Source organism: Vigna angularis, chromosome 5 (assembly GCF_016808095.1).
Source record: "Vigna angularis cultivar LongXiaoDou No.4 chromosome 5, ASM1680809v1, whole genome shotgun sequence".
Classification (NCBI taxonomy): Eukaryota; Viridiplantae; Streptophyta; class Magnoliopsida; order Fabales; family Fabaceae; genus Vigna; species Vigna angularis.
This window is the reverse complement of record NC_068974.1, coordinates 21,763,543-21,791,157: the sequence shown is the minus strand read 5'-3', so window position 1 is coordinate 21,791,157 and position 27,615 is coordinate 21,763,543. Positions and strand designations below refer to the sequence as shown.

Genomic DNA, 27,615 nt, shown 5'->3' with positions numbered 1-27,615 from the left:
TTGATATAGTTTGATATGATGATTTTATATTTCTATATATAAAATTTGATAAAAAGAAAGGCCATGGACTCACTTGACCCATAGGACTTTGGAGGATTTTTAGTCATATGAGTTTTTTTAATAAATAATTTTTTGGTCCAAGGCCAAATCTTATCAAAGGAAGTCAACTCAATGAAATTATAATACTTGATGAATTATACTTTTAATTTGAAAAAAAGTATATTAATTGTTAATTATAACTTTTGAGTCAATTATAAATGTTCAATCTAAAAAAAAATATTTACAAACTCTGAAATGATTTAAATATTTTTTATTGATTAAAACAAAGTTTTAACTTATTAATATGTTAATTTCTTCTTTCTTCACTACTTTGAAAAACATTTTAATAGATTACTTTTTTAATCTATTCAAACTTAACAAACTTATTTAACCTTCTCCTAAACTAGTTCCAACTAATTTCAACACTAAAATTTAGCAAAATCAACGAATGCACAGATGTTTACACAAGATTACAGCTTTAAATCTAAAATATACCATTTCAATTTTCTAGCTACCAGTAACAGTCGGTGCAAAGTTTTCAAAAAAGTTTTGTATAAATTTTTCAAAAATGTTGAGATGTAAATGTAATTAAAGAAAAGGAGTAACTATCTAATATAATACCAAGAAGTAAATTAATAAGTATATCGATTTCATACCATTGTTATCAATTCTGAAGACAAATGAATTATTATAATTTTGAAAATTAAATTATTAATTTAGTAAAGAGCTTTTAGTTTAAAAACAAAAATATATATAACAGTCTGAGGGATAAAAAAAATTCTTGTTTGATAAAGAGTTTTAAAAAAAGTATACATTGACATTTTTAAAGAAAACAAGTGATTTGTAATTACATTTTAATAATATATATTAGTACTTTAAGATAAAAATTAAAAGCATGCATAATTAGGTTATTAATATATTAATTATTAAGTAATTGTTTTCTTTTCGATGTGTGTTATTTCTCTTACTGTTATTTATTTATTTTTTAGTCTCCTTTTTTATTATGATTTTCTTACGCTCGTCCCACACCCTCCGTGACAGCATTTTGTGATTCTGTGTACACGCCGTTCTTCGCCATTTTCACGTTGGTCTTTCGTATGCAGTAGTTGGGTTCTAACTTCAGCTTCGTACACCAACAAAAAGCGCATTTTTAGAACGAACGAAACTAACACTACTGCAACAAAACCTAAGCACCCAACAAGTAAACTCGTATTTTTCTTCCTTGTTGCAGAGCTTAGATGCGCGCCCCCGCCGGAAGAAACCTATCCACTCTCGCCGCCCTCGTTCGCTCTCGGTTAATCCGCAAACCCAACACCAGTGTTGAATCCTTTATAGCACCTTCTCCTGAATTCGAAGTCGGTTTTGGTTCTGAACTGCAACATTCCTTAGAACACGACCTCGCTGGTGACTTTTCCCTAGGTACCTTGTCAAGTTTCATTTTTTATGCCTGCCATTATTTTCATCTGTGTTAAGTTTCATAGAGGAGTCGTATTGCGTTAATGAGTTTTGTGTTTTTTGGAGCTAAAAAAGTATTGGGATTTGTGGTAGTGAATGCGTTGGTTTCAGTTGTTTTGTTTCTTGGGGGTTACTTTGGTGTGCCGTTGGGGTATTTGGGTGTGTAATGGTGTTGTTTTCCAATATTTTGGTGCAGGGGATTTGGTCGGCGAAGATGAGGGTACTGGGCAGATATCTGCTTTACTGTGCTGTAAGTGTTTGTTGAAATTACTGAGAGAATACTGGTCATGTGTTTTACTTTGGATGACGTGGTTACTTAGAGAATTGAAATGACTTTTGCTCATGTTTTTGTTTGTATCAATGTTGGGCATTTGCTGTTTTTTCCTTTGCAGCTAAACAGGACAAGGGGTCTGGTTACGAGGAAGTCGACCAGGAAGAAAAAAGGAAAAGTGCGTTAGAAATACCATGGATAGCAGACCTGTCTCATGGTAATCTATCGGTCAAACGAAAGGAGGTAGTGCGTGAGCGGAAGCATAAGTGGATTTTTAAATACTCTAGTAATGACCGTTTCAACAGGTTAATTAAATTGTGTGCACATAGGCTAGGAGCAACAAAAACAATTAATGTGTTTAGTCACTTGGGTCGAAAAACAGGCGTAAAGGAGTACAATGCATTGATAAAAGTGTGCATAGAGAAGGCTAGGGCGACTGATGATGAATACATAGCTGTAAATGAGATGAGTAAGGCTTTTCACCTTTTCAAATCAATGAGGGATTTTGGATGTCCGCTGGAAGAGCAAACATATGGTCCACTTCTCTGGTATCTAATTGATATGGGTCTGGTTCAAGAATTTCAACTTTTCTCTGATGTTATCAAAGCTGAGAATCCTCGTTCAGCTTCACGATTGGGTTACTATGAAATGTTGTTGTGGTTAAGAGTTGACAATGAAGAAATGATCCGGGACATTTGCGAGTTTATTATAGTTGATGATAGAGATTCAGCCTTACGAGGTTGGTTAATCAATTTTCATGATTTTTTTTATCCGATTTTGAACATCCACTGCAGGATTTTAAAAACAAGTTTTAAGAAATTTATGAGTTGCTTTATTTTTTTCATGCATGCTTTGGTTGATAAAGAGAAGAGAAATATGATGGATGAAAATTGTTTGAGATATGATTTCATTATGTTAGAGATACACGATTTAATTATATTACATAGGGAGATATGATATTTGATAGGGAAATATCTTACCAAATATTTCCCATTATTAGATATTTATTTCATTTTTTAGTATTATGTCTTTTCTTCGTTATAAAGAGGAATACTCATATGTACACATGACACTAAATTCATCTTATGGTTTTTCAATTTGTCTTATCCTTGGGTTTTGTTTTGTCACTAATAATTTGAATATGGTATCTAGACTCTCTTCAGAACTGTTTGGCTGTTGAACCCATTGTCTCTTTCCAAGTTTGCTTACTTTACTCTTTTTTTTAAAGCAAGTTGTAAGAAATTTATGAATGCCAACCTCGGTGGTTGCACATCTAAACTCCGACCAACAGCTGTCCAACTGCTGCACTGCTCTAGGCACATGTCTCAAGTGCCATCTTTTGGTGGTCAGAATCTTCTTAGACTACCACGGTTTGACTTGTTGGAGCATTTTGGGCCCATTTCTGCCCTTTGTTCTTCATTCTGGGAGCATTTGGTGCGACTTCTAGTGTTAATCACAGTTTTCCTCACTTGAAACCCTAGGCTTCTTTGTTGCATTTCTGGACTGTCCTCCTGCCTCTACCTTGCTCCTCATGTCTTTAGGGACTATCTCCTCTGCCATAGTTTTTAATTGTTAAAAAAGAGGCCATGGAACTAGAGATCAGCGTTCTTGCAGTAGAGGATGTCCTCAATGCACATATTGTAAATGAATGGATCACATCAAAGAAAATTGTTACTCTTTATGTGTCTTCATTGACTAGGCAGCCAACATTCCAAATTTGAAGTTTCTGAGCTAAAGTTCTCTAATGTAAAGTCTGGCAGCCAAGCAAAATCTTTGAACCAATTGGATAAGGGAAAAGATGTATGACTAAGACCCATATCAACAAGACCAACTTGTTTCCATCCCCTAAACCAAAAAAAGTAAAAGCAATAGGGACAACAATGGTGCCTTTTATAAGGCATTCTTGTTCTTGCTACCAGGGTATACTAAGTGACATGCTTTAAATGATAACTGCTTTGGGAATGTATGTTTGAGGCCTGTGTTACAATCAATGGTTTTTTCTTAATTCATGCCATGTTGGAAGCAGTAAGAAAATTGAATTTGCACTGAATCGTTTTCCCAGTATGTTGATGGATCCACCTACCTACAATAGAAGTGATTGTGCTAAGCATAATTATTTGAAAATTTGTGCATCTAGTATGATAACATTTATTAAAAACAATTCTTGTTTATTTTTATGTCCACGTGCCATTACCATTTTTGTTTCACGTGGTAGAGTAAACTCAGCTAAAATTAACTGTTGCAGTAAGTTACTTGATGGCTCTTTGTGAAAGTGATAAGACAATGCAACTTTTGGATGTGGTGAAGAATGTAGACATCATCAAGCTTTTATCTGCAGAATGTATTGTAAATATATTCCGATCATTAGGCAGGCTCCAACAGCAATCTGTTGCAGATGACATACTTTTGGATTTGAGAACACGTGGTATGATTATGATCTTATTTTCTTCTTAACTATTGTTGTTAGTAGGATATTAAATGTTTTACCAGAAGTTGTTAGAAGCTATTAGAAGGTTCTGGAGATTTTTTTGTTATTATTACTTAATGGTTAGAGTTTTCTATATCTCAATGCTGATGTACTATTTTAGATGAATTTTCATTTTTTCATATTAATCCTTTCAAGATGGTATTAGAGCTCCCAATCTTGGGAGTCGTGCTTCAACATTTCTTCTTTACCTCTTAGATATGGTTCCTTTTAAATTGTGGTTCTGCTGCTGCAGTCACACCGAGTTTGCTGTCCACTGGAGCTGCTATTGACCTTTGCTAGAGTTGTCCCCAGGCCTACTTCAGAGCTGTTGTTGGACCTTTGTCGAAACTGTCATTGGACCTTTGTTAGAGTGGTTGTCGGAGCTTTAGTCATTTCCATCGTCGGAATTGTCACTGTCATTGCAGCAGCCACTATTGATGCCTTTTGTTTTATTATTCTATTTTAGTTGAAGGGGGCTAACGAATCCCTATTGTTACTTAAGCATGACAACTCCACTAAACAATGTTGATCTTCTAACTTTAGAGGTACATGCACTAAGTGTTGATACTGAAATTCTGAAATCTTTCATGCTCTATCAGTAAGTCACCTTCTTTCTAGTACTTGCTCTCTAGCCATGACCGGTAATGTTAGGAATAAAAGAGAATGAGTTAGACACGTGTGAGACACGTGTAAGGAGAGTAATATGTTATAGTTGTTAGAAGAGAGAGAGGGTATAAATAATAAACTAAGTAGGGGGAGAGGGGTATCGGAGAATTTGTTCAGACTGGATAGTTTCCAGAGGAGGAAGGTTAGGCTTCCTTGGGGGTGATTCTTGTATTCTGATTCACTCATTCATCATTAATACATATATACATATTTTTCTATTCTTTATTCGAGAGTTGTGGTGAGAAGATAGTCTTGATTAGGTTATTGGCATAAAGTAACCTAACAAATTGGTCCGACCTGCCGGATCCAAATCGGCGGAGTTGCGCGATGGAGAACATGTTGAATGCACTGGAGGAAAAGTGGGAAGGAAGATTTGATTCCATGGAGGCGACGTTGGAGGATATTCAAGCGGAGTGGAGGGGAATGGCTCGAAAAGTAAATCGTGACCGTGGAAGACGAAACATTAATCGCGACCGTGGGAGAAGAAGGAACCAGCGTCGGAGCTCCGAAGGGAGTCGCGATTCCGTCAACGCTGAACGCAAACGGCGACCACCAGAGAAGTCGGAGGACGAAGCGGAAGAGGACAGAGGAGACGTGCAACGTAGCGGGATGAAGCGCATTGAACTCCCAACATTCGAAGGAGTGGACCCCCTGGGCTGGATCGCGAAGGCAGAGAAATTTTTCGATCTACAGAACTTGACGGAGAGGAAGAAGATGAAGTTGGTATATACCTGTATGGAGAAAGGCGCGAGCTACTATTGGATTCGTTTCTGGCGGAAGAAAACCCGACATCCAAATTGGAAGATATTCACGGAAGCGCTGACGCGGAGGTTCGGCGAACTGAATCGAGACACCGTTTGTGAGGAGCTGGCAGCGGAGCGACAGGAGGGAAGCGTTAACAAGGACTTCCAGGAGTTGGGAAATTCGGTGCCACAAGCATCGGGAAAACCAGATCACTCATTTTCTGTTTCTGTCGATCTTGGAGCTGGCATTATAAATGGTGTTGAGGTTGTGGGGGCTATTGAGCGAAGATCAGATACTTATTCGTTGATTGGTGATCCGTTCGATCTTGGGTCGACAATGATGAACAGTGATTGCCTTCGCAATGACAAAGAAACCAAACAAAACAATTTGGCAAATAGACCATTTAATTCCGAAAGGGACAGTTCGGTGGAAAGAAAGATTGATGAGGATATTTTGAGCTCTCAGGAGAGGAGGGTTAGGGATTGGCACTACACTCACTTGGAGCATGATTGTGCTGCTTCACTTAATAATGTTTCTCTTTCCGATTGGAATCACGATGAAGTGTATAGGAGTTTTGGAGGAGATCATGGTATGATTATAAGGGGTCACAGTTTCGTTGTTGAGTATCTGGGAGAAAGAATCACAATTCCCTTGAACCACATTGTAACAAATGTGTCAAATGATATCAAGGAGCCTGGTCAAAATTATAAAATCAAAGTTTCTACAGCAAATAACAACGATTTCTTTGGTGATACTGTTCTTGTTACTGTTTTACTGGGCAGTTTGAAGGCTGGAACTATACAGTGGTACCCACCTTTGCCACAATGGAAATGTTTTTCGGGGAAGCGTTTTAGTCATGGAACTCTAAATACAGTGGTTCTGGAATTTCCTAGTGAAGTTTGGGATTATGCTGGGGACTACTTGGAAGCAACAAATGCGAGGAGAAACACTAGAGGTCACTACTTTATGTTTTGTAATGTTAGGAACGCAGTTGGGGTTCCTGCCCTTATTGCATTAGAAGTTGGTAAAGTAGCCATAGATGGTCAAAGCTGGAGCTCTTCGGGTCATCTCAAACATGCAATTAAGGTTCTCCGAAAATTTTTTGGGCAGGATTCAGTTCCAGATCATGTTACATATGTGGTGACTGATTGGGATACTGTTTGGGGGGCGATGATGAGTGGACTACGTGAGTCTGTTAGCAAAATGGACATATTGAGCACTGGAAATGAATATATTGTTGAGATGAAGGGATTAGAAATCAGAGACAAACTTTATCTCTTTGAGTCAGGAGATTTGGATGGGAATTTAGGAGCTACCTGTTTGGCATCCCTGGGAAAAATGAAAGTAGATTGGTGGCAGTTGAGCATGGAGATTGAGCAGGAAGAATGGAAGACATCGGTGGAGGATTCGAGGAGCAGAATGTTGGAAGTTGATAGAATCCAGGAAGAATGGAAGATATTGGAGGAGGATTTGCCACCACCCAAGCCTCCAGACTTAAATTAGCGGGCATCACCTGGGAAGGGAAGAGGAGCATTACGGCAAATAACAGTTCCCTAACTTCAACCTTGAGGACAAGGTTGATTTTGAGGGGTGGAGTAATGTTAGGAATAAAAGAGAATGAGTTAGACACGTGTGAGACACGTGTAAGGAGAGTAATATGTTATAGTTGTTAGAAGAGAGAGAGGGTATAAATAATAAACTAAGTAGGGGGAGAGGGGTATCGGAGAATTTGTTCAGACTGGATAGTTTCCAGAGGAGGAAGGTTAGGCTTCCTTGGGGGTGATTCTTGTATTCTGATTCACTCATTCATCATTAATACATATATACATATTTTTCTATTCTTTATTCGAGAGTTGTGGTGAGAAGATAGTCTTGATTAGGTTATTGGCATAAAGTAACCTAACAGGTAAGAACTCCAATTCCTCTTTTAATATTTCTAAAACTTTATGTAAGTACTCTTGGGTTCTAGACTTTGATGTGACAAGTCATATAATCCTTCATTCATCTCTTTTAACATCATATGTTTCTCTTTTTAGTAACGGCATTATTGTTGCTAATGAGACTTGTATCTCAGTAATTGGACATGGTAATGTTTACCATTCCTCAACATTAAAGGTGTTCTTTATGCTCCAAAACTTTCAATAATCTTATTTCTATTTATAAACTAACCAATGACCTAAAGTGTTTTGTAACCTTCTTTTCCACAATTTGTGTTTTCTAGGATGTTGCCATAGGGAGGATGACTGGAACTGTTAAAGATAGTATCAGTACACAAACAAGTATCACTTGTCTCCAATCTTGCACCACCTTTGCATCATTGTCTAGGGCATCATCCTTTTCTATTCTAATGTCCATGTTTCCTTCCTTATTTTCCAAAGAGTCTATTAAGTCACTTAAATGTGATGTATGTTAACTTGCAAAACATCATCGCACCACATCTTCCTAGTAATACAAAGAATGTCCATCCTTTTGATTTAGTTCATTGTGACGTTTGGGGGCCTACATTAAAACTATAGTAAATCTAATGCTAAGTGGTTTGTCATGTTTATTGATGGTTGTACCCATGTTATATGGATTTTTCTCATGAAAGGAAAATATGAAGTATTTACTCTATTTGTTAAATTCTTCCATATAGTAAAAACACAATTTAGGAAGTCAATTAAATGTGTACGTTCTGGTAATGGGAGGGAATGTGTAACCCATGAGATGTTTAAATTCCTTTCTGAAAATTGTGTTGTTCTTGAATTTACATGTGTGAATACACCATAACAAAATGACATTGCTGAAAGAAAAAATAAGCATCTTCTTGAGGTGGCATGGACATATTTTTCAAATGAGTGTCCGTAAATCATAATAGGGAGAAACTATCTTCACTGGTGCCTGTTTTATTAATCGATTACTCTCTTGAGTCATAGATGGTCTGACTCCATTGAATCTTGTATGAAAGGGATGTGTTGTGTTTGTCCATATTCATAGTCAGTTCTTTGGAAAATTAGATCCTAGAGCTATTAAATGCATATTTGTTTTGGTTATGCATCTAATAAAAAGGGATATCATTGTTACCGTCCTTCGAGTCGAAAGATTTTTACCTCCATGAATGTTACTTTTGATGAAACTAAGTCTCTTTTTATACATTGTCAACTTTGGGGTGAAAGTTCTTTTGAAGTTGAGTCTTTTGAATCTCTGAGTTATTTTGTCCCTTTCATACAAGAATCGTCTCATGCTAATACTACTCTTGGTACTCGTTATACTTCTCCTAGAAAATCTTGTATGGATATCTCTAAAGCTACTTCTTTTAAGGGCGTCTTTGTTCCCGAGTTAGGATCAACTTCAGAAATTAGTCGTGTTGCTGAAGTTACTCTTAACAAGGACATCTTTGTTCTTGAGTTAGAGACAATTCCAGAAATTAGTTGTCCAGATAATTTCTCTCATAATATCGGAGCAGGCAAAAGTAACCTAACCTGATCTAAGAACAACAATAATCATCTAACTGGGGGTAAGTGATCCTTATTCTAAAACCCTTGAACCTCTTGAAAATTCCTTGACTATTGATTGTGAACTTGACCTTGATGACTTGCCCATTGCTTTTAGAAAAGGACCTCGGTCTTGTACCAAGTATCCATTTTCTGATTTTGTGACTACTAAAAACATATCTATGCAGCACCAGAGTTTCCTCTGTCATTGATGCAATTATAGTCCCTACGTCAGTTCAAGAAGCATTGAAGGATGAGGATTGGGTTCAAGCCATGAATGAAGAGATGAATGTCTTTGAAAAGAACCAAGCATGGGAAATTGTTGATAGGCCATTGGATGAAAGGGCAATAGGATGTATATGGCTTTATAATGTAAAGTATAAATCTGATGGCACATTAGAACGTTACACTTAAGAAAGATACACAAGAATATTAGAATGAATTTGATAGAGTGACTTCCCTTCTCTTAGGATTTCATATTTATAATAACTCTAAGCCACCACATACAATGAGAGGGAAAATAAGGGAATTTGAAGAGAGACACCTAGGAACTAGTTTTGGCACATAGTACCTTACAATAAAACCTATTAAAGACTATTTATTTTAACACTTCCTCTCACTGTAGAGCATACAAATGATCGAGCAATAAGATTTTGTTTCTTGCTTTTCGAAGAGATACCATTTCCGTCTGACAACACACAATATCCTATCATAAGCGTCTATCTATAAGAGAACTAATCCAATCAACATTACAATAGCCAACAATTTGGGTATTCCTTTTATCTTCATAAAGAAGTCCTTATTTTGGAGCCTTTTTGAGATATCTTAGAATACAAATGATAGCATTTGAGTGATCAGTATAAGGATTTTGCATGAATTGATTCACAACACCAACTGCAAAGGACATATCTGGTATAGTAATAGTGAGAATATGCTATTTTCTTAAGTAGTATGGAGATATTGAGAATAATTTTTTATCGTAACAATATGCTATTTACAATTACACCAGTAAGAGTTAAAATAAACTATGCTTATATGCATAAACAAGTTTCAATTGGAAATTATTGGAGCTTTAGAATAAAAGATTGCCTTTAACTTTCTTATATCATAATGTATAATTTACTTAGATAGAGACCTAGTGTTATATAATATAAATATAGAGATATATTTTCTTTTAAAGCTTTAGTTGAAGTTGCAAATGCACTAATTTATGTTCTTCTAGTACTTTGCCAATATCTATTAGGAATTTTAATGGATGGTGGCAGAAAGATGAAGTATTATCTTCCTCTATAAATTTGTGGCATGTAACGCTAAGGATGTTGATGATGGATTGTTATGTGGTGCAGATTATGATGAAGATAATATTTCAAACTTCATTGTTAGTTATGCTGTTAGCATTCCTAATTTAGCGGTGAGGAACTTCTCATGAATACTACTGGTAAATGTCCGTGGTGCTGTATTATAATGTGATGTGCTTTTGCCTGTATTATATTTGCATTTCTGGATATTGAAGCAGAACGGCTGGCCCCAAAAGTGGGATACCAGATGACCACTATTCTAATATTATATATATATATTAAAGAATGAATTTATAAGCTTAAAAACATAAAACCTAAGTTATCAAATTATAATTTTGTAAGTCTTAATAATACTTGTTGAAATAAGAGGGACATAGGCTGAATCCCTAATCTGTTTTGAATTCATAGGGTTTTATATCTATAAATAGGAAAATCCAGAGATATGGACCTAAGCTCATTATATTTATCTCTCCCCTTAAGTTGGTGCATATAAATCATATGTACCAAGCGTTTTACAAATATAATTAGTTCTAAGTCCCCATAATTATTTTGTAAACACATGCTAGTTGGTCACGAGAATTACTAAACTCAGTCTTGATTTTTCTAGATATAATTTTTTCTCGAATAAAATGACAATCAACTTTAATGTTTGGTTTTTTGATGAAAGATGGGATTTGAGTTAATACAAAGAACAACTTGATTGTCACTTAAGTGCCATTTAAGTGTCCTCTCCAAATTGAAAATTTTTAAGCAATTGTTTAAGCCAAATAAGCTCACAAATATTTGAGGTTATAACTCTATGTTCTCTTCCACACTAGATCTTGCTACAATATTCTCTTTGTTGTTCTTTCAAGAAATCAAATTATCACCAATGAAGACACTATATTCGGAAGTGGATCTCCTTTTAGAAAGAGAGCCTGCCCAATCAACATTTGAATAACATATAATTCTAGCATGATTATTTTATCCATATAAGAAACCTTTCTAGGAGAACCTTAGATGGATTTCAATATACAAATGACAACATTCCAATGATTTGTACATGGATAATTAAGAAATTAACACACCAATTGCAAAACAAATGTTAAGATGAGTATCTGTTAGATAGTTAAATATTCTAACTAATCTTATATAATTCTTAGGATTTCAGAGTGGCTCCCCTTAATTAGGTAGAAGTTTGGCATTGGGATACATGGGTGTGTCACTAGGCTTTAAATTCATTGACCTAGTTTTCTCCAAAATATCCAATGCATACTTTCTCTGAGAAATAACAATTTCACTTTTCAATTGTGCTACTCCAAGTAATATTTGAGTTTGCCAAGGTCTTTGGTTTGATAGTGGTCACAAAGGGTTGCTTTACCTTTGAGATGCCATAGCGACCTTTACATGTAATCACAATATCATCAACATATATTACTAGATAGATACACCCAATGCTTGAGTGACAAAAATATTGAATGATCTGCCTCACTTCGAGTTATACCGAATTGTTGAACTACAATGCTAAATTTGCTAAACCAAGCCCTAGGAGACTGCTTGAGGGCATATTAAAATATGCGGAGATGACTTGCCAATTTAAAAGACTCTCCTCCCTTAGCAACAAAACCTGGAGGTTGCTCAAATATTGATTTCTTCTCGTACATCATCATTTAGAAAAACATTTTGGACATTCAATTGATATAGAGGCCAATGTTGAAGAGTACCCATGACTATGAATAAGCAATCAAAGGTCATTTTTACAACTGGAGAAAAAGTGTCAACCTAGTCCAATAAAAAAATTTGTGTATAACCTTTGGCTACTAGGCGAGCTTTGAGACGATCAATAGTATCATGAAGACCAACCTTGATAGCAAAAGTTCACCAATAACTAAGAACACATTTCCCAAAAGGTAAAGGAATGAGTTTCCAAGTTACACAATTCATAAGAGCACTTATTTCAACAAGCATGGTTTGACACCAACCAGGGCAAGTTAAGGCATCACCTACAAATTTTGGAATTGTAACATAGGAAATAGGTGAAAGAAAAGTATAAAGAGATAGAGATAACATATGATAACTCATAGCATTATTATGAAGAGAGGGATTACGGGTAACTCATAGGCCAAGATAGTTGGAGTCAGTGTGGTGAACAAATGATGTACTTGTGTGTGCAACAGAAGTAGTGGAACTAGAATTTTGACTATCTTTGTGCCGTTTTGAGAAATTTGTTGAAGATAGTATAGGTTGTCCTAATCTTTGAGAATCTTTGAAGGTACACGTCACATGGCTTTCACTTAAATGCCTTAAAGGCTAGCTTAAGAGAGAGGTCTTTGCTTATACTACTTGATTGAACAACATTCGCCGAGGCAAAACATATGCTTGTTTCCAATTGGGACTAAATCTTCTCCTTTTACAACAAAAAAGGAACAATAACCCAAAAAAACATAAAATCACAATAAACATATTAAAAACTGAATTTGAACTAAAAACTAACAGGAAGACATAATAAAATAAAAATAAGTGTACAAATGTAGGTCAAAACAAAGTAGGGTCAAAAGTTGTCTCCTATTTATAATTTTTTTTTCTATCACAAGTTGTCTCCTTCCTATTGTTTTTTTATATCCTGTGTCTTCAATTACTGTTTCTAAAAATATAAATGTAACATGTCTCTAACAAACTAGTTTTGTAAGTTTGAGTTAGATTGAAATCTAAATTTTAAGAAGTATATATTTTTTAAACTTGTGTGAAGAAAACTATATTTTAAGTTTTAATAGTATGCTGTTTCATTCCTATCTCATGTAACTTATTTAGGAATCAGATCATACAAAAAATTTGTGTCCAACAAATTCCATAAAGTTAGAAGTCCTATAATAAGTCTGTAATGATGTGATGTGATTGATATTTCGTGTTGTTTGGTAATATTGAAGGTTGAGGACATCATGGCAAAAGTCAATAATTTGCATGAATTACTAGAAGTCTTGCTTTCATCGTCATCATATGAAAAGCTTATTTTGCATTGCTGTGGTTTAGACCAGGTATACCTCTTTTTATTCATCCTTATATTGTGGGCATCACTTAACTTGAAAAACGTTAATCATAAGAAGGAAGGAAGAGAAGAAAAAAAAGATAGAACGAAAATGATAACCTGATCAGTATTGAGAGCCTTTTCAGAGCAATCAAACCTGTTTCAATGCATCCATCCCATGGGTAAACATATTCCAACACGAAATGTGATCTGTTTATTATTCACTCCAATTGCACAAAATATTATTAAATCAATTTATTTACTAAAGTTTTCTCCAATTCTCTTGAGAGCCTTTTCAGAGCACTCAACTTTTTCAATGCATCCATCCATGGCTAAACGTATTCCAAAATTGAACAAATATAAACAGTAATCTGTTTATTACTCACTCCAATTGCTCAAAATATTATTAAATCAATTTATTTACTAAAGTTTTCTCCAATTCTTTTTATTCTCTCCCACAATAATTGGTGTTTTTTTCTTCTTCCTTTTCAATCACTAAATTTTGGATCATAAACATCCTAATTAGATACGGAAATAATTCAAAATACAAAGGAGAATAAATGCTCAGAGATCGTCTTAGATACTCTAAAATATTCTAAAATAATATTTTAGATGTTTTTATGTTTCTAACAGTATTGGTAATGCAAAAGTATTTTTATTTAGCCAACTAATTTTCTGCATCTCTAATAGCATTCATCCTACTCAGAAAATGTTACATACCTGAGTACGTAAACTAGCCAAATACACCCTTTGACACTCTCACACATGTAATAGAACAATAAACAAATGATAACGGATGAATGAATCTCTTTTATTAATGGTAATATCTGAATAAACAAGGGTAAACAATAATTGGGAGCATAACCTCCTTCAATTACTTTGGAAGCATAACCTCCCTCACAAGACAATAATGTTTGTCACAAAACTCAATAATAAAAAACATGTCTTTAACTCTAGACTCTAACTTTATTTATATTAATTATTTCCCGCCCATCTCTTATTAAATATTTCTCTAGAATATATCTGCATTTAATATAAATATCCTTATATTTAATATTTAATATAAATATCCCTATATTTAATATAAATATCTCTCCGTATATTATCCTAGCATATATCCTTAATTATAAGTATCTTATATTGAATATTTTCCTAAATATATATTTATCTACTCTAATTAACTTATACTATATTTATTTACTCTAATTAACTTATACTAAATATTCTCTCTGCTCATATACTTTCCAACCCTTATTATTACCCCTACCTTATATCGTAACATTACACCCCGCTGCAAAACAACCTTGTCCTCAAGGTTGGAAACAGGGAGCTTGATCTCATGGCTCCTCATCAATTCATGTCTGGAGGTTCGGGTGGTGGTAAAACCTTCTCTAATGTCTTCCATTCTTCATCCAGCATTGTGGTTAGCACTTCTCCTGAATCATAAGCCCTGAGGGAATGGTTTTCAATGTCTCTCAGTACTTCACGTCGCTCTCTTCCTTCTGCCAGTGTACCAAACACTGCAAGCCCCCTGTTCTTTTTGTCGGCCCATCTCTTCACAGACTCCATCGTTCTCTCCAGGGTATTGATTCTTCCATCTGCCCTTCCTTCCAAAGCCTTCATTCTTCCTTCCAATACTAGACCGTTTGGTTCAGGTAGTTTTCTCACGTTTGGTTCTGGCCGTCTCCTCCCGTTCGGCTCGGTAAGTCCTCTCTTTGTAGGTTCCGTCCGTTCTTTCATGTTCGGATCCAACAGTCTGCTATCGTTCGGCTCTGGCAGTTCGCTCACGTTCGGATCCGTTAGTCCACTATCGTTCGGTTCCAGTAGTCCCTTCCCATTTGGAGCTTGGACTTAATGGCGTATTCCACTCGACTCTGCCTTCAACCTCCTTAGGGACAACTCCATGTTCTTTAGTCTCTGCCCCATGCTCTTCAGTTTCCCTTCAACTGCATGCATTCTTCCCTCCATGATGTCTTTCACTCATCTCTATTAGGATCCGGCAGTTTCCTCCCTTGACGTTCCGGCAGTTTCCTCCCTTGACGTTCCGGCAGTTTCCTCCCTTGACGATCCGGCAGGTCGGACCAATTGTTACGTACCTGAGTACGTAAACTAGCCAAATACACCCTTTGACACTCTCACACACGTAATAGAACAGTAAACAAATGATAACGGATGAATGAATCTCTTTTATTGATGGTAATATCTAAATAAACAAGGGTAAACAATAATTGGGAGCATAACCTCCTTCAATTACTTTGGGAGCATAACCTCCCTCACAAGACAATAATGTCTGTCACAAAACTCAATAATAAAAAACATGTCTTTAACCCTAGACTCTAACTTTATTTATATTAATTATTTCCCGCCCATCTCTTATTAAATATTTCTTTAGAATATATCTGCATTTAATATAAATATCCTTATATTTAATATTTAATATAAATATTCCTATATTTAATATAAATATCTCTCCGTATATTATCCTAACATATATCTTTAATTATAAATATCTTATATTGAATATTTCCCTAAATATATATATTTATTTACTCTAATTAACTTATACTATATTTATTTACTCTAATTAACTTATACTAAATATTCTCTCTGCTCATATACTTTCCAACCTTTATTATTACTCCTACCTTATATCGTAACAAAAAGTATTTTAGATCTGACTACTAGAGAGAGTGAGATAACAAAGAAAATACTTCCTACACCAGAAAGCGACGGTGAGAGTTGTTATGCCGGAATGGGGTCAGACTATGATCACCATGATAGCCAGAATGAGCATTTTATATTGGTTAAGAAAGTAGAACTCCTAGGTTTCATGGAAGATGAGTGTTAGAATAATTACTGTTACATATCATCATTAAGGCTAGTCTGCTAGACCAGTAATGAGTAGTACCTAGTTTTGTACCTAGAGGTCTAGTGCAGACTCTTGGTGTTCCATGTACTCTTGCTTTTTCAATATATATAGAAGATAATGAGAGGGATTTGTTAAACCCTCAAGAATATATTTTTATCAGTTTTTAATCTCAAGTATGAGGAGAGTATCACAGGGGCTCAAGGGTTTTTGAAGTAGAGAACACTGTACACTGGTTCAATAGACCAATTGAGTACGGAAGGATCAACTATACACTGGTTCAATAGATTGAAACAAACAGAAACCTCTTTCACATGGGAAATATTTAAAGTAACATTGATTGCAAGGTTTGGTGGAAGAAAGTTTGAAAATCCATGGGATGTTGGTTGAAATAGGAAGTGTAGAGGTCTTCATAGAGCTCATTTCTGTCCTCTCAAGCGAGGAAACTGCATGAAAGGCAATACTTTGGGTTATTCATAGACAACAACTTAACTCGCAAATTGCATTTGTATTAATTTTTTTGCCTTTCATTTTTCAATGCAGGTGGGCGATGCTCTAGATATTGTTGAACAAATGTGTGATGCTGGCTTTAACTTGTCAACTGACGTGTTACAATTCATATTACAAATCTGCGAGGAATCTTTTGAATATATTTGGGTATAATTCATCTTCCTTACATGTCATCTATTTCTTCTTTTTGATAATGTACCCAATGATCTATTCATCTCTTCTCACAACATAATAAAATTTTGGTCATAGATTCCCAAGCAGTCAATGTTGAGTATGCGTTAATTTGCAGAACTATTTTGTTTTTTAAGGTCCGTAGGTCTCAAAAGACTGACGATAATCCAAAACTACCTTGTGCAGACGTTTCGTTGACATTAGACATAGACATGTGCACTCAGAGGCATCATAGAAATTAATAGCTACTGAATGCTTTGAAAACTAAACAAAGTATTTTTTCTTTCAATTGATTGAAACTTGTCTTTCACAAGTAGTATGCATGAGTTTACAAATAATATTTGCTCTCTGTAAATTAAGCCCTTATAGAAATTATTTATCAAGCACATTTTGAATCATTTATACAATATGTCTAACATAATGAAACAATAAATCACCAAGGGCTCTAGTAACAAGTCATTATAAAATATTAGTAAACTAATTTCTTAAAACGATGTCTAGATGTACTATTGTATTGATGCTATTATTTTATTATATCATGATTATAAAATTTATATGTAGCAAACATGTAATGCATATGAATAATATAAAAAGAAACGATAATTAGAAATCAAACATCATTTTGAAGTGCATAATAATTATTTTCATGATGGTCTATTTTCATGATTTAACCCTTTACCTAGTAAGAAAACGGCTTTGTTTGCAATAAATCCATGCAAATGTCAATTTCTTTTAATTGAAATTTGGAACAGGTAAACTTCTTATTTGTTTTTCTTATAATTATCATTCTAGTGTGTTTAATATGCTCACTCACTTTATTTGCCTTTGAATTTGAGATGAATGATTTTTGATAGTTTTTTGTTTTTCTCCTTACAATAGCTGGGATTATTTCACTAATGTTGTTTTGGAATATGTTGAATAAAAGAATGTGAATAGTATGATGCTTATTTAAACTTCTTAATCTAAATAATGTAATCCATAAATGCACCCAAATAAAACTTGTAACTCATGAAAAGGCATGAGAGAGATAGGTCAAAGTGTATATGTAAATAGCTTAAGGGGACAACTCATGAACAAGCTAACTTGGCTAAACAGAACTGAAACTTAAGCTATGTAAATGGCATAGCTTGTATATAATATAAAATATAAAACATAATACAAATATATATATAGCAAGTGAGTAGCCATTGCGTAATTTTAAAATAATTGGTCATGGAGTCTCTAATACCACCTTACACTTTTCAACTTAAATGGCTTAAGATTCAAGGGAGAATTTGTAGTTAATTATAATGAAAATGGATTGTTCTGTCCACAACATTAGTTCCCAATTATCATAAAATTTTACCCTTTTTGTTGGTCAATTATCTAAAATGATGATGTTGGTTAGAAATGAAGAACTAATGTTTTACAATACCTTTGTCAAAGACTAAGCGATATGCACAACATAAGATAGGAAAAAAAGGTTATTGGACAAGAAAATTAGTCTTCATGCATAGATGGGAATTACATCATGGACTTCATTGTGCCCTTTTTGTATTTTCATGCAATTTCATTCTTAAAGTTAAGAAGTCTTCAATATTTTTATATTTCAGGAGAGCTTAATTCTTTTATGTGGAAATTGATTGTGTCATAATTTTTAATTGTTTTAAACCTTTATTCTTCATATTGTACTGATATCTTTCTTTTCTTCCATGCTTGACTAAAAATCAAGGTACATCGAATCCATTCAATAATATGTCGCTATCATTTGGAGTTGAATGGTGAAATATGCAGGTGCTTGGTACACTTTTGTGTGAGGATAAAAGATGTAAGTTGGATCTTTTATGTTTATATGGGTGCATGGGTATGTTGATTCAGAAGAAAATATAGTAATAAGCTTTAGTATGATATAAGTGTTTTGTTAGAAGTTATTAGAAGATTCTAGACATCTATTTGCAATCTTTACTTTAGGGTTAAAGTTCTCTATATATAGAGTCTGATGTGCAGTTTCAAATCAACGAATTATATGAAATCTCTTATTCAGATTAATCTTTTCAAGATGTCCGTTTCCTGAAACATGGTTTTTGTAAAGTCGTATAAAAGCTGAGGAAATTCTATTCCTTGGTGTATAGTTTTTATGTTAACAGAGTTATTGAATTACATTGTGAGAAATGATCTCATAATCAATTAACTTGAAATAGAGACGTGTTTGGGTGAATGTTTGCAGCATTGATTTTGGTTAAAGTTGATTTCGAAGAGGTTTATATTTTAATTTTTTTACCTTGAAAGCTAGTATGTTTCAAAGTGTAAATTTTTCAACCTATCGCAAAAGCACTTTTTATGGATGTTGTTCAATTCAAGGGGGTTTTGATAGTTCCCATTGTGAAGTCAAACATGCATGCTTGAAAGTTGTTGGATATTGTTAAGATAATATTAGATATTGTTAGTTACAATATGATGTGTATTTAGGCCTAGCCCATATTTTCCTATATGATTCTTCATTATAAATACATTACCTTAATGTATATTTTCTACACAAGGAGAATTAATCATGTACCTAGTCTTTTATTATTTTCACAAAAGTAAAACTGATGAACATTATTGGTTGAAATCACTTGAACAATGCTCTAGGGTACAAATCAAGGTGTATTTTGTAACAGTGAGATTTCTATATAAGTAGGAAGTTTGCTAACATTCACCAACTTGATTTTTGAAAGCAGTAAATGACTACAATTATTTAAAAATACGCCCAATGTGTAGCTTGTGGATGTACTTCTTCAAAAGAACAAGCCGGTGTATGCTAGCAAATGCATGTGTATATGTGCCTCTCTCTCCATTATATATATATATATATATATATATATATATATATATATATAGATAGATAGTTAAAAGAAATAGAAAGAAAAAAGAAAAGAAATCATAGTAGATAGGAATTCAAACTGTCGGTCTCATATTGGTGTCAACGTGTCAAGTATGCAGCAAACTTATTTTGTATTTACTTTCTTAATGCAGTTTGAAGGCGCATACAAAATAATTGGTGACATAGAGGAAATGAATGTTAAACTTACGGCAAACATGTTCAATGCTATAATGGCAGGATATTTTCGAGAGGTGACATTCCTGAATTTTTAGGATAGGTTTATCAGTCAAACATGCAACCATTTTGCCAACTATATTTTAATGTTTGGCATTAATATCAATTGCAATATGTTGCTATTTTTATCTTTTTCAACAATAAGTGAAAATAGCCTTCTGACACACATGGACTTATTATCTTATATGCATATACTATTTTTGAACTTTTTTCTCTTCATTATTGAAAATAGTATTGAATTTGTTTCAAATAATGCAATCTTTTTTAACCATTTTGATGTTTTGTAGAAGAATATCAGTGCTGGGTTAAGGGTCCTGAAACACATGCAAGGTGCCAATGTAGACCCTGATTCTCAGACTTTCAGCTATTTGATCAACAATTGTGAAACGGAAGAGGATATAATGAAGGTACCTTAAGCTTAATGTAATGATAGTAATACATGGCTCGTAATTGAGCATAAACTCTTATATTGATGTCAATTTATTAATTTTTGTCTAGTGTTCTTGTGAAATGGTTGTAATTATGGATATCATGATTGATTGAAATGAGTGAACCTCCAGTAATTGTTGATTGTTAAATGCTCCAGCATTCACACCCAAAAAGAAACATTTGATTAATGATTAATTGTTTTTTAATGCATCCATTCTTGTAGCTATATCCATCCACTTTTGATGACTTGATGTAATTGAGATTTTATGTTAACTGAAGTTCTGATGTTTAGATTCGATGTATGGACATTTTCAGTTGCTAATTACCATATTTTTTCGTAGTATTGTGATGAAATGAAGCAATCTGGAATTCAACCTACAAAGCAAGTTTTTATGGCCCTTGTTCATTCATACGCAGCTTGTGGAAATTTGGAGAAGGCAAAACAGGTATGGATACAAGCAGTAAACCTGGCATTACGGTTACTGGACTAAAAGGGTAATAGACGCATTGTGCGAAGTTTAAATTTCTAGATGATAGAACTTGCATTATCATGAGTAGCGGCGTGTAGATTGTCATGTTTGCACTTATTACATGCTAATGCTTTCAAGTAATTTTATCTGACTAATTTGATCTAATTAACCATAAATAGTTTCTGAATTCACATGCCCTGGGCTTGACATCCCTTTATGGGATTATTTCATTTCTATTTTAGCCAACTTTGATTCTGCTTTACATTTATGATACCAGCTGTAGCTTAAGTATAATAGAAGCTTTTTCTTTCTTATTCTCCATATTCTTAGTCTGATTGATTCTCTATAATTACTCTGCATGCCTTGTTTAAATACCTCATTGACTATAAATGTGGGAAAAGTAGAGCTTATAAGGGCTTGAGCAATCCTTACTCCTGATATAGATTTTGGGATTTGATTTGATCTAACTCAATTTCATGTGGTATTAAAACCTATCAGAGTTGATATTTTGACAACCCTCACGACTTTTTCCAGTGTATTGCAGTTTTCCTAATGAAATACAAAGAAACCTTTTTGACAATCTCCATGATTCAAATGCTTCCTATGCATACGGGCATGTGTTGACATCCCACATTAATTACATAAATTAAAATAAAAGAGAGAGAGGCATAGGCTAAATCCCTAATGTTTATTAAGCACATAGGGTTATGCATTTATAAATAAGAAAATACAAAGTGATGGGCTTAAATTGACCCCATTACATCTAACACTCCCCTCAAGCACATGCATTTAAATTGTATGTACTAAGCTTGTTACTAGTATAATTGTTGGAAGTCCCACATCGATAGATATAAGGTCAATTTAGAGTATATAAGTAGGTGCAAACCTCACTTTACAAGCCGGTTTTGTGAGGTTGAGTTAGGCTTAATATCCACTTCTTAACATGGTATCAGGGCCAGGTTAGAGTCTATCCTAATGATATTTGTTGTTTGTTGGGTATATTGTTCCACCCGCTATCGGACGTCAGTGTGAGGGGGATGTGTTGGAAGTCCCACATCGACGATGATCTAGCTCTGTCGCAGGGAGGAGAGGAACCAACTCGTGTGGGTTTCGCCTCTCAGTTCCACTTTGCCATATTCTCTTTTTTGTTCTCCAACGAGGGAACTCATGTTGCAAACTCTCTCATGTGCCACTCTTGATCTCGCAAGAGCCTTTTAATATTGAAACCCAAGCAACCAGTATTGTTGTTGTGCGAGCCTCTACTGAAGGGCTTTCTGACATGGGTTTCTTCTTCCTATTCGGACCTGTTCTCAAGAAACCAAACCAGGATACTGTTGTTCTCAACAATGATGTTATGAGTATCCCAACAGACCTCTCTCGATGCTACTGCGTCACCTCTTTCTTGGATGTTATTGGTCACTTTCTTCTTGGGCTAGAGTTTAGCCCGAACTTCTTGTGATACAGTGTTAAGTATCACCACTTGGGAGTTGTCCAGCAAAGAACTTTGGACCTCCAACCTATCTTTGGCCTTTTGATGCCATAAGTCCCAATCTTTGGTGTTTTGGTTTCTGCCATCAGTAATGTGAAAGACTCTCTTCACTGCCAAAGCTTTGTTATAACAACTCGTGAGTTGTTCTTTGAGACTGACCGCTGAATTCAATCTTTCGAAGTTATGGGTTTCAGATTTTTCCAAACCCTCGTACGGATCGGTTCTCAACAGTTCTTCCACCTTCACGTTTATGTCGTTCAGTCGTGAGGGGGAGAAAGTTTAAGCCGCTGCAGGGTAGTGTAGTCCCTGTAGCTTTGTTGCTGTTAGCCTTTGCAGAATAGTTATTTCCTGCAGGTTTGTTGTTGTTCAGGGTAGTGAAGTCCCTGAACACGTTTGATGCTGTTTAGGGGGAGTATGTTTCCAAGACACTGCAAGTCACATAAATATGGCAGTTCAAGCCACATAAGTATGGTAGTCCCTACAGTTTTGTCGCTTTCAGCCACTGCAAGCCCCATCACCCATCTAACTCATAGATGGGGATTCAATGGCAGTTCAAGCCACATAAGTATGGTAGTCCCTGCAGTTTTGTAGCTTTTAGCCACTATAGGCCCCATTACCCATCAATATCAGAGATGGGGATTCAGTCCTTGTAGTTTGTCATTGTCCACTCTCCTTCATCCACTTTTGAAGTTGAAGTTTCACAAGCTGCTGTTAGTTGTTCATTGACATGTGATAACCCATCTGTTTGCCTCACACTCTTGAAGACAAATCATCTAGTTCAAAACTGAGTTCATCTATTCCAAGCTTGGTTCATACAATTTGTATGTTCCAGTTTGAGGAGGAGTGTTAGAATTATTAATTATTGTGTGTGAACTATGTGTGAGCGTGTGTGTATGAGTTGTGTTCAAGTGTGTTCCAACTAAGAGTGAGTTGGAAATGAGTGTGGTTAGTTACTTTATTTCCCTATAAATGTAAGCTTAAGGTTAGAGAAGAGGCAAGCCCTCAAGTAATACATATTTCTGTATTCATTTCAACACTTTCAATTCACACCAACACACACGAAAGATAGCAAAAGAGAATGTATATTATTGCTGTAAAACAAATGATCCAATCAAGAATTACACTCAAGGGAAACTCCCTCCTACTGGAACAATGATCCAGTCTAACTATACAAGTCAAAAACTACCCCCCTGTACAATTTAAACCCTTATTTATAGTTTCTTCCCCTTTCTAACAAACTAACAAACTGCTCCTAATCACCAACCACCTTTCCCGTTATTTCCCACTATTTTTCTTTCTCCATTCATACATCTTTCATGCTCTACCAGAAGAGGCCATAGATAATTGTAGAAAGCAAAAATAATTATCAAGAGAAAGAAATAACCCTAAAAAAATTTAGCAAATTCCAATGAACTTCAATCACAATGAAAACTAATGATCCTGAGGGAGGATGGAGAGGCAAGTCTGACATTGATGGTCGCCGTCGAAGAAGAGGCTAGATGTGTTATCACACACACAGGAATTGCAAGCGTGTTAGAGCTCTAATCATTCTTATTCTTGTAGTGTGGTGGTTGTGTGGCCAAGATGAGCACAACAGTCAGTTCTAACCGTGGTAGTGGTGGCGGTTGCAACATGGCAGGAGTACCAGTCTGGGTGGTGGTAGCACAATGGTCTCAAAAAACAAAGAAAAGTACAAAAGGATGGACCTAAGCTTGTTACATCAATCAACATATATTGCCAAAATTAGATCTTATAAAAGGTTTGAGAGCAATTCTCACCTAAGAAGCTAGCTTTTGAGATTGTCATATGCCCAATCCAAATTAAAGCTTTTTCATATTTTTAAATTACACCATATTATTACAAGTGTTATTTTACATATTTATTATTCACCTAAAACTAAAATAAAAATAAAAATATTAGCTTTTACAGGCTCCACACTTAATTTAATTTTACTGGGTAAATACTTAAAATTAGCCTAATTATTAGTTTCTTCATGTTGTGTAGTATCCCATGCTTTTCTAGAATCCCCCTTTTGGAGTAACTTTGTGCATCACCTCGTTTTTCAATATTGGTGTAGAGCATAAGTTGTATTTCATGTTGCAGGTAGTTTTGGATCCAAACATACCAGTCAAGATCTTAAATGAAATCAAGAGTGTACTTGTCGTAAATCTTGTATCACATGGGCAATTGTCCGAGGCTCTCCTTGTCTATGAACAGATTAAGAAAGGTGGACATAAGTTGGAGCCAAAAGCAATTACATGTCTAATTGTAAGGTTTTGTATTAGTGTTATTTTAGATTATCTACCTTCAACCTTATAATTAATTGCTGACATTCCTAGGAAGAGTTGACTCAACACAATGGGGAGTTGGATGGATTGCTACTTCTACTCAACGAAATGAGTGATCTAGACTATTGGGTTGATGGCTGTTTCAAGGTCATCTTGTACTGTGCACGGAACAATAATTTGAGGTTTGAGGTTTACGCCCCATCCACCACCCCCCGCATTGAATTTTAGTGTTTCAAAGTTAGATTCTTTAAGTTGCTTATCTTCATACTCTGGTCTTATGGTTCAGCTCTGCTATTCTTTTGCTCAAACAACTCAAGGATACGTTTGAAAATGATGAAATGGTACTGGAAGCCCTTTTTGACGGAGTGAGTTCTATTTTCTCTCCTAGTTCAATTTTATAAACTTACATAATAGGTCAGGATACTGATATATTTAATTTAATGTCTAATTACTAAAAGGAAATGTCTTGCTAATGTCAACGGTGTGTCTATAGGTATTTTCTGCAATTGTAGCATCAGAGGCCACTCATTTACAGATTGGCCTGGACTTGCTTTGGGCAATCAAGGATGAACTGGGTCTTAGGCCCTCACGGCAGTGTCTTGATTTTCTTCTAAGTGCTTGTGCCAATGCTGGAGATTTGAACAATGCTCGCTTGATTTGGAGGGAGTACGAGATTGCTGGGTTTCCTTACAATGTATTAAGTTACTTGCGGTAAGTTGTTGGCCTTCTCTCCCTGACCCTGTTACAGTTTTTACACAGTTTTTATCTTTGCCTAATGGTTCTGGCTTTTAATTATTTCCATGGATGTAGAATGTATCAAACACTTTTGGCAGCTGGAGATGGCAGATCTGCATCCTTTATCCTTAAGAAAATTCCTCGAGACGATGCGGAGGTTTGTGCTGTCATCATGGCATGTGCGGAAACATATAGTGCTCTTAATTCTGTAGGAGAGAAGAAAGAGCAAGGAAAACGTAAAGGAAGAAAGAGCAAAACCTGAATACACTTTCCAGTGACATTTGTAGGGTAGGTAGGGGAAAGAGAGATATGCCTAATTTTTTCTGTGGCTTTAGACATGTGCTTCACACCTGACATGATGTATCCATTTTGTTATGTAGTAAGATATCCATTAAAATATCTTAAATATCTTAAACGGTTAAGATATTTATCAAGCCACTAATCACATTTTTAGGTAAGGTGGTTATTTTTATTTTTATAAATACAGTGACAGGACCAAAGTCCAGGTACGTTCTCTTTATGTCTAGAGACCCTAAATAATATTTCAGAGCAGTAATCACTCTCTTGAGAGCTGAGGCTCCATAACTCACATCTGACTTGAGCGTCGGAGTATCTTTGCAGGTACCTCCCCTTCCTTTGGCGAGTATGAACAACAACAATTGGAGAAGAGCAAGCGTCCCAGATAGCCAGGAGCAACAAAGACACACCGGAAAATATCTACACCGAAACATTTTGGCGCCCACCGTGGGGCCGAGTGTCATCTCACAAAAATCGCAAGAGGAGCACTCGACCTCGATGAATCGCTTTTTCGGAAAGAGCTACTTCCTCAAATCGATGCATTGCCGGGAACACCTCTGCGAAGTCGCGCCGATAAGTACCTTAATTCAGAGGTATCATCAAATCGGGGAATGTAAAAGATCAACTGGGAGCGAAAAACACTTGTACCTTTTTGTCCCATCGAAGTGCAACGGTGAATCCATTTCCATGAAATCGTGAACGCACATCGAATCTCTCTTGCCGTTATGTTTGACGACATCGTTCCTTGCTTATCCACTCAATAACACTCTTCCATTTCTTGTATCGTCCCTACTGGACGAAAGATCTTCCATGAGTGCGTCCAATAAATGGAAAGCAATGCCACCGCACCACCACCAGCAGCCTTTCTGCACTCGCACGCGCCAGATCAAAACCACAAACCCTAAATTCCCAAATCAAGGACAAGCCCTTTCGGCGCCTCCAGGTCTGCCGCATTGTCAGACCCATTCTCCACGTCTTCCGCAAGACTCGCTCCATCCACGCCTCGTTCGGTTCTGCCTCCACATGATCGGCCATTTCACCTAACGGACGTGCGGCTTCAAGCGTTCAAGCAATCAGCCGTTCGTCCTCGTCTTTGGATTCGAACGCTCGACACTTAATGTGGACGAGCCTTCAAACAAAAGACCGTGCGTCCTTGACCCTCGGATTCGAACGCTCGACAATGCCTGTGGACGAGCGTTCAAGCAATCAGCCGTTCGTCCTCGTCTTTGGATTCGAACTCTCGACACTTAATGTGGACGAGCGTTCAAACAAAAGACCGTGCGTCCTCGACCCTCGGATTCGAACGCTCGAAATTGCCTGTGGACGAGCGTGCAAAAAATCAGTCGCTCGTCCTCGATTCGAACGTTCGACAATGCCTGTAGACGAGCGTTCAAGCAATCAGCAGTTCGTCCTCGCCTTTGGATTCGACCGCTCGACACTTAATGTGGACGAGCGTTCAAACAAAAGACCGTTCGTCCTCGCCTTCTGGTTACGACCGCTACACGCTCCAACTTTCGTCCCTTCGACACCATTAATGTTGGCCACCCCTCTCAACGACATTCGGACGCTTGGGCTCAACCGTTCGACCATCCGTCTCATCGACGTTCGGCAGATTGGCATGAACCGTTCGGCCTTTCTTATTGACGTTCGGCCTTTACTATTCAGCCTTTAGCGTTCGGTCATGCATGATCTCAACACTCAATCGTTGGGCCATTCGGTCTCACCGCCGTTCGACAATTTGCAGCATCAATCGTCCAGCCTGCGTCCTTAATAACGTTCGTTCTGAAAATCAGCATGAAGCGTTTCAGCATTCATTCTAACGGCCGTTCGGCCTAAAGCGTTCGGCACTTCACTCACATTGACGTTC

The 27,615-nt window shown here is 35.9% G+C and overlaps 1 protein-coding gene across 2 annotated transcripts; it reads left to right on the top strand.

Moving 5' to 3' along the window:
• Positions 1 to 1,050: 1,050 nt before the first annotated feature.
• Positions 1,051 to 25,869, top strand: LOC108340163 (pentatricopeptide repeat-containing protein At4g04790, mitochondrial). Of its 2 annotated transcripts, XM_052878369.1 has the most exons (17): positions 1,070 to 1,144; positions 1,271 to 1,458; positions 1,691 to 1,744; positions 1,887 to 2,504; positions 4,011 to 4,190; positions 10,462 to 10,526; positions 13,320 to 13,427; positions 16,827 to 16,940; positions 18,676 to 18,771; positions 19,959 to 20,057; positions 20,328 to 20,447; positions 20,811 to 20,915; positions 24,532 to 24,696; positions 24,768 to 24,898; positions 25,003 to 25,081; positions 25,210 to 25,427; positions 25,527 to 25,869. In XM_052878369.1, the coding sequence occupies exons 2-17, from the start codon at positions 1,278 to 1,280 to the stop codon at positions 25,711 to 25,713; spliced, it is 2,520 nt and encodes an 839-aa protein (XP_052734329.1). In that variant the 5' UTR covers positions 1,070 to 1,144; positions 1,271 to 1,277; the 3' UTR covers positions 25,714 to 25,869. The 2 variants fall into 2 exon arrangements, with proteins under 2 accessions (XP_052734330.1, XP_052734329.1); XM_052878370.1 differs by lacking the exon at positions 25,527 to 25,869 and having other exon boundaries at positions 1,051 to 1,458; positions 24,768 to 24,905; positions 25,210 to 25,351.
• The last annotated feature ends 1,746 nt before the right edge of the window (positions 25,870 to 27,615 follow it).

Bases quoted from the DNA above. Each gene is read 5' to 3' on its own strand.
- LOC108340163 (XM_052878369.1), top strand. From the start codon at position 1,278: ATGCGCGCCCCCGCCGGAAGAAACCTATCCACTCTCGCCGCCCTCGTT. The intron at 2,505-4,010 runs GTTGGTTAATCA...TAACTGTTGCAG, and splicing joins TAGAGATTCAGCCTTACGAG to TAAGTTACTTGATGGCTCTT. The intron at 18,772-19,958 runs GTAAGTTGGATC...TTCTTAATGCAG, and splicing joins TTTGTGTGAGGATAAAAGAT to TTTGAAGGCGCATACAAAAT.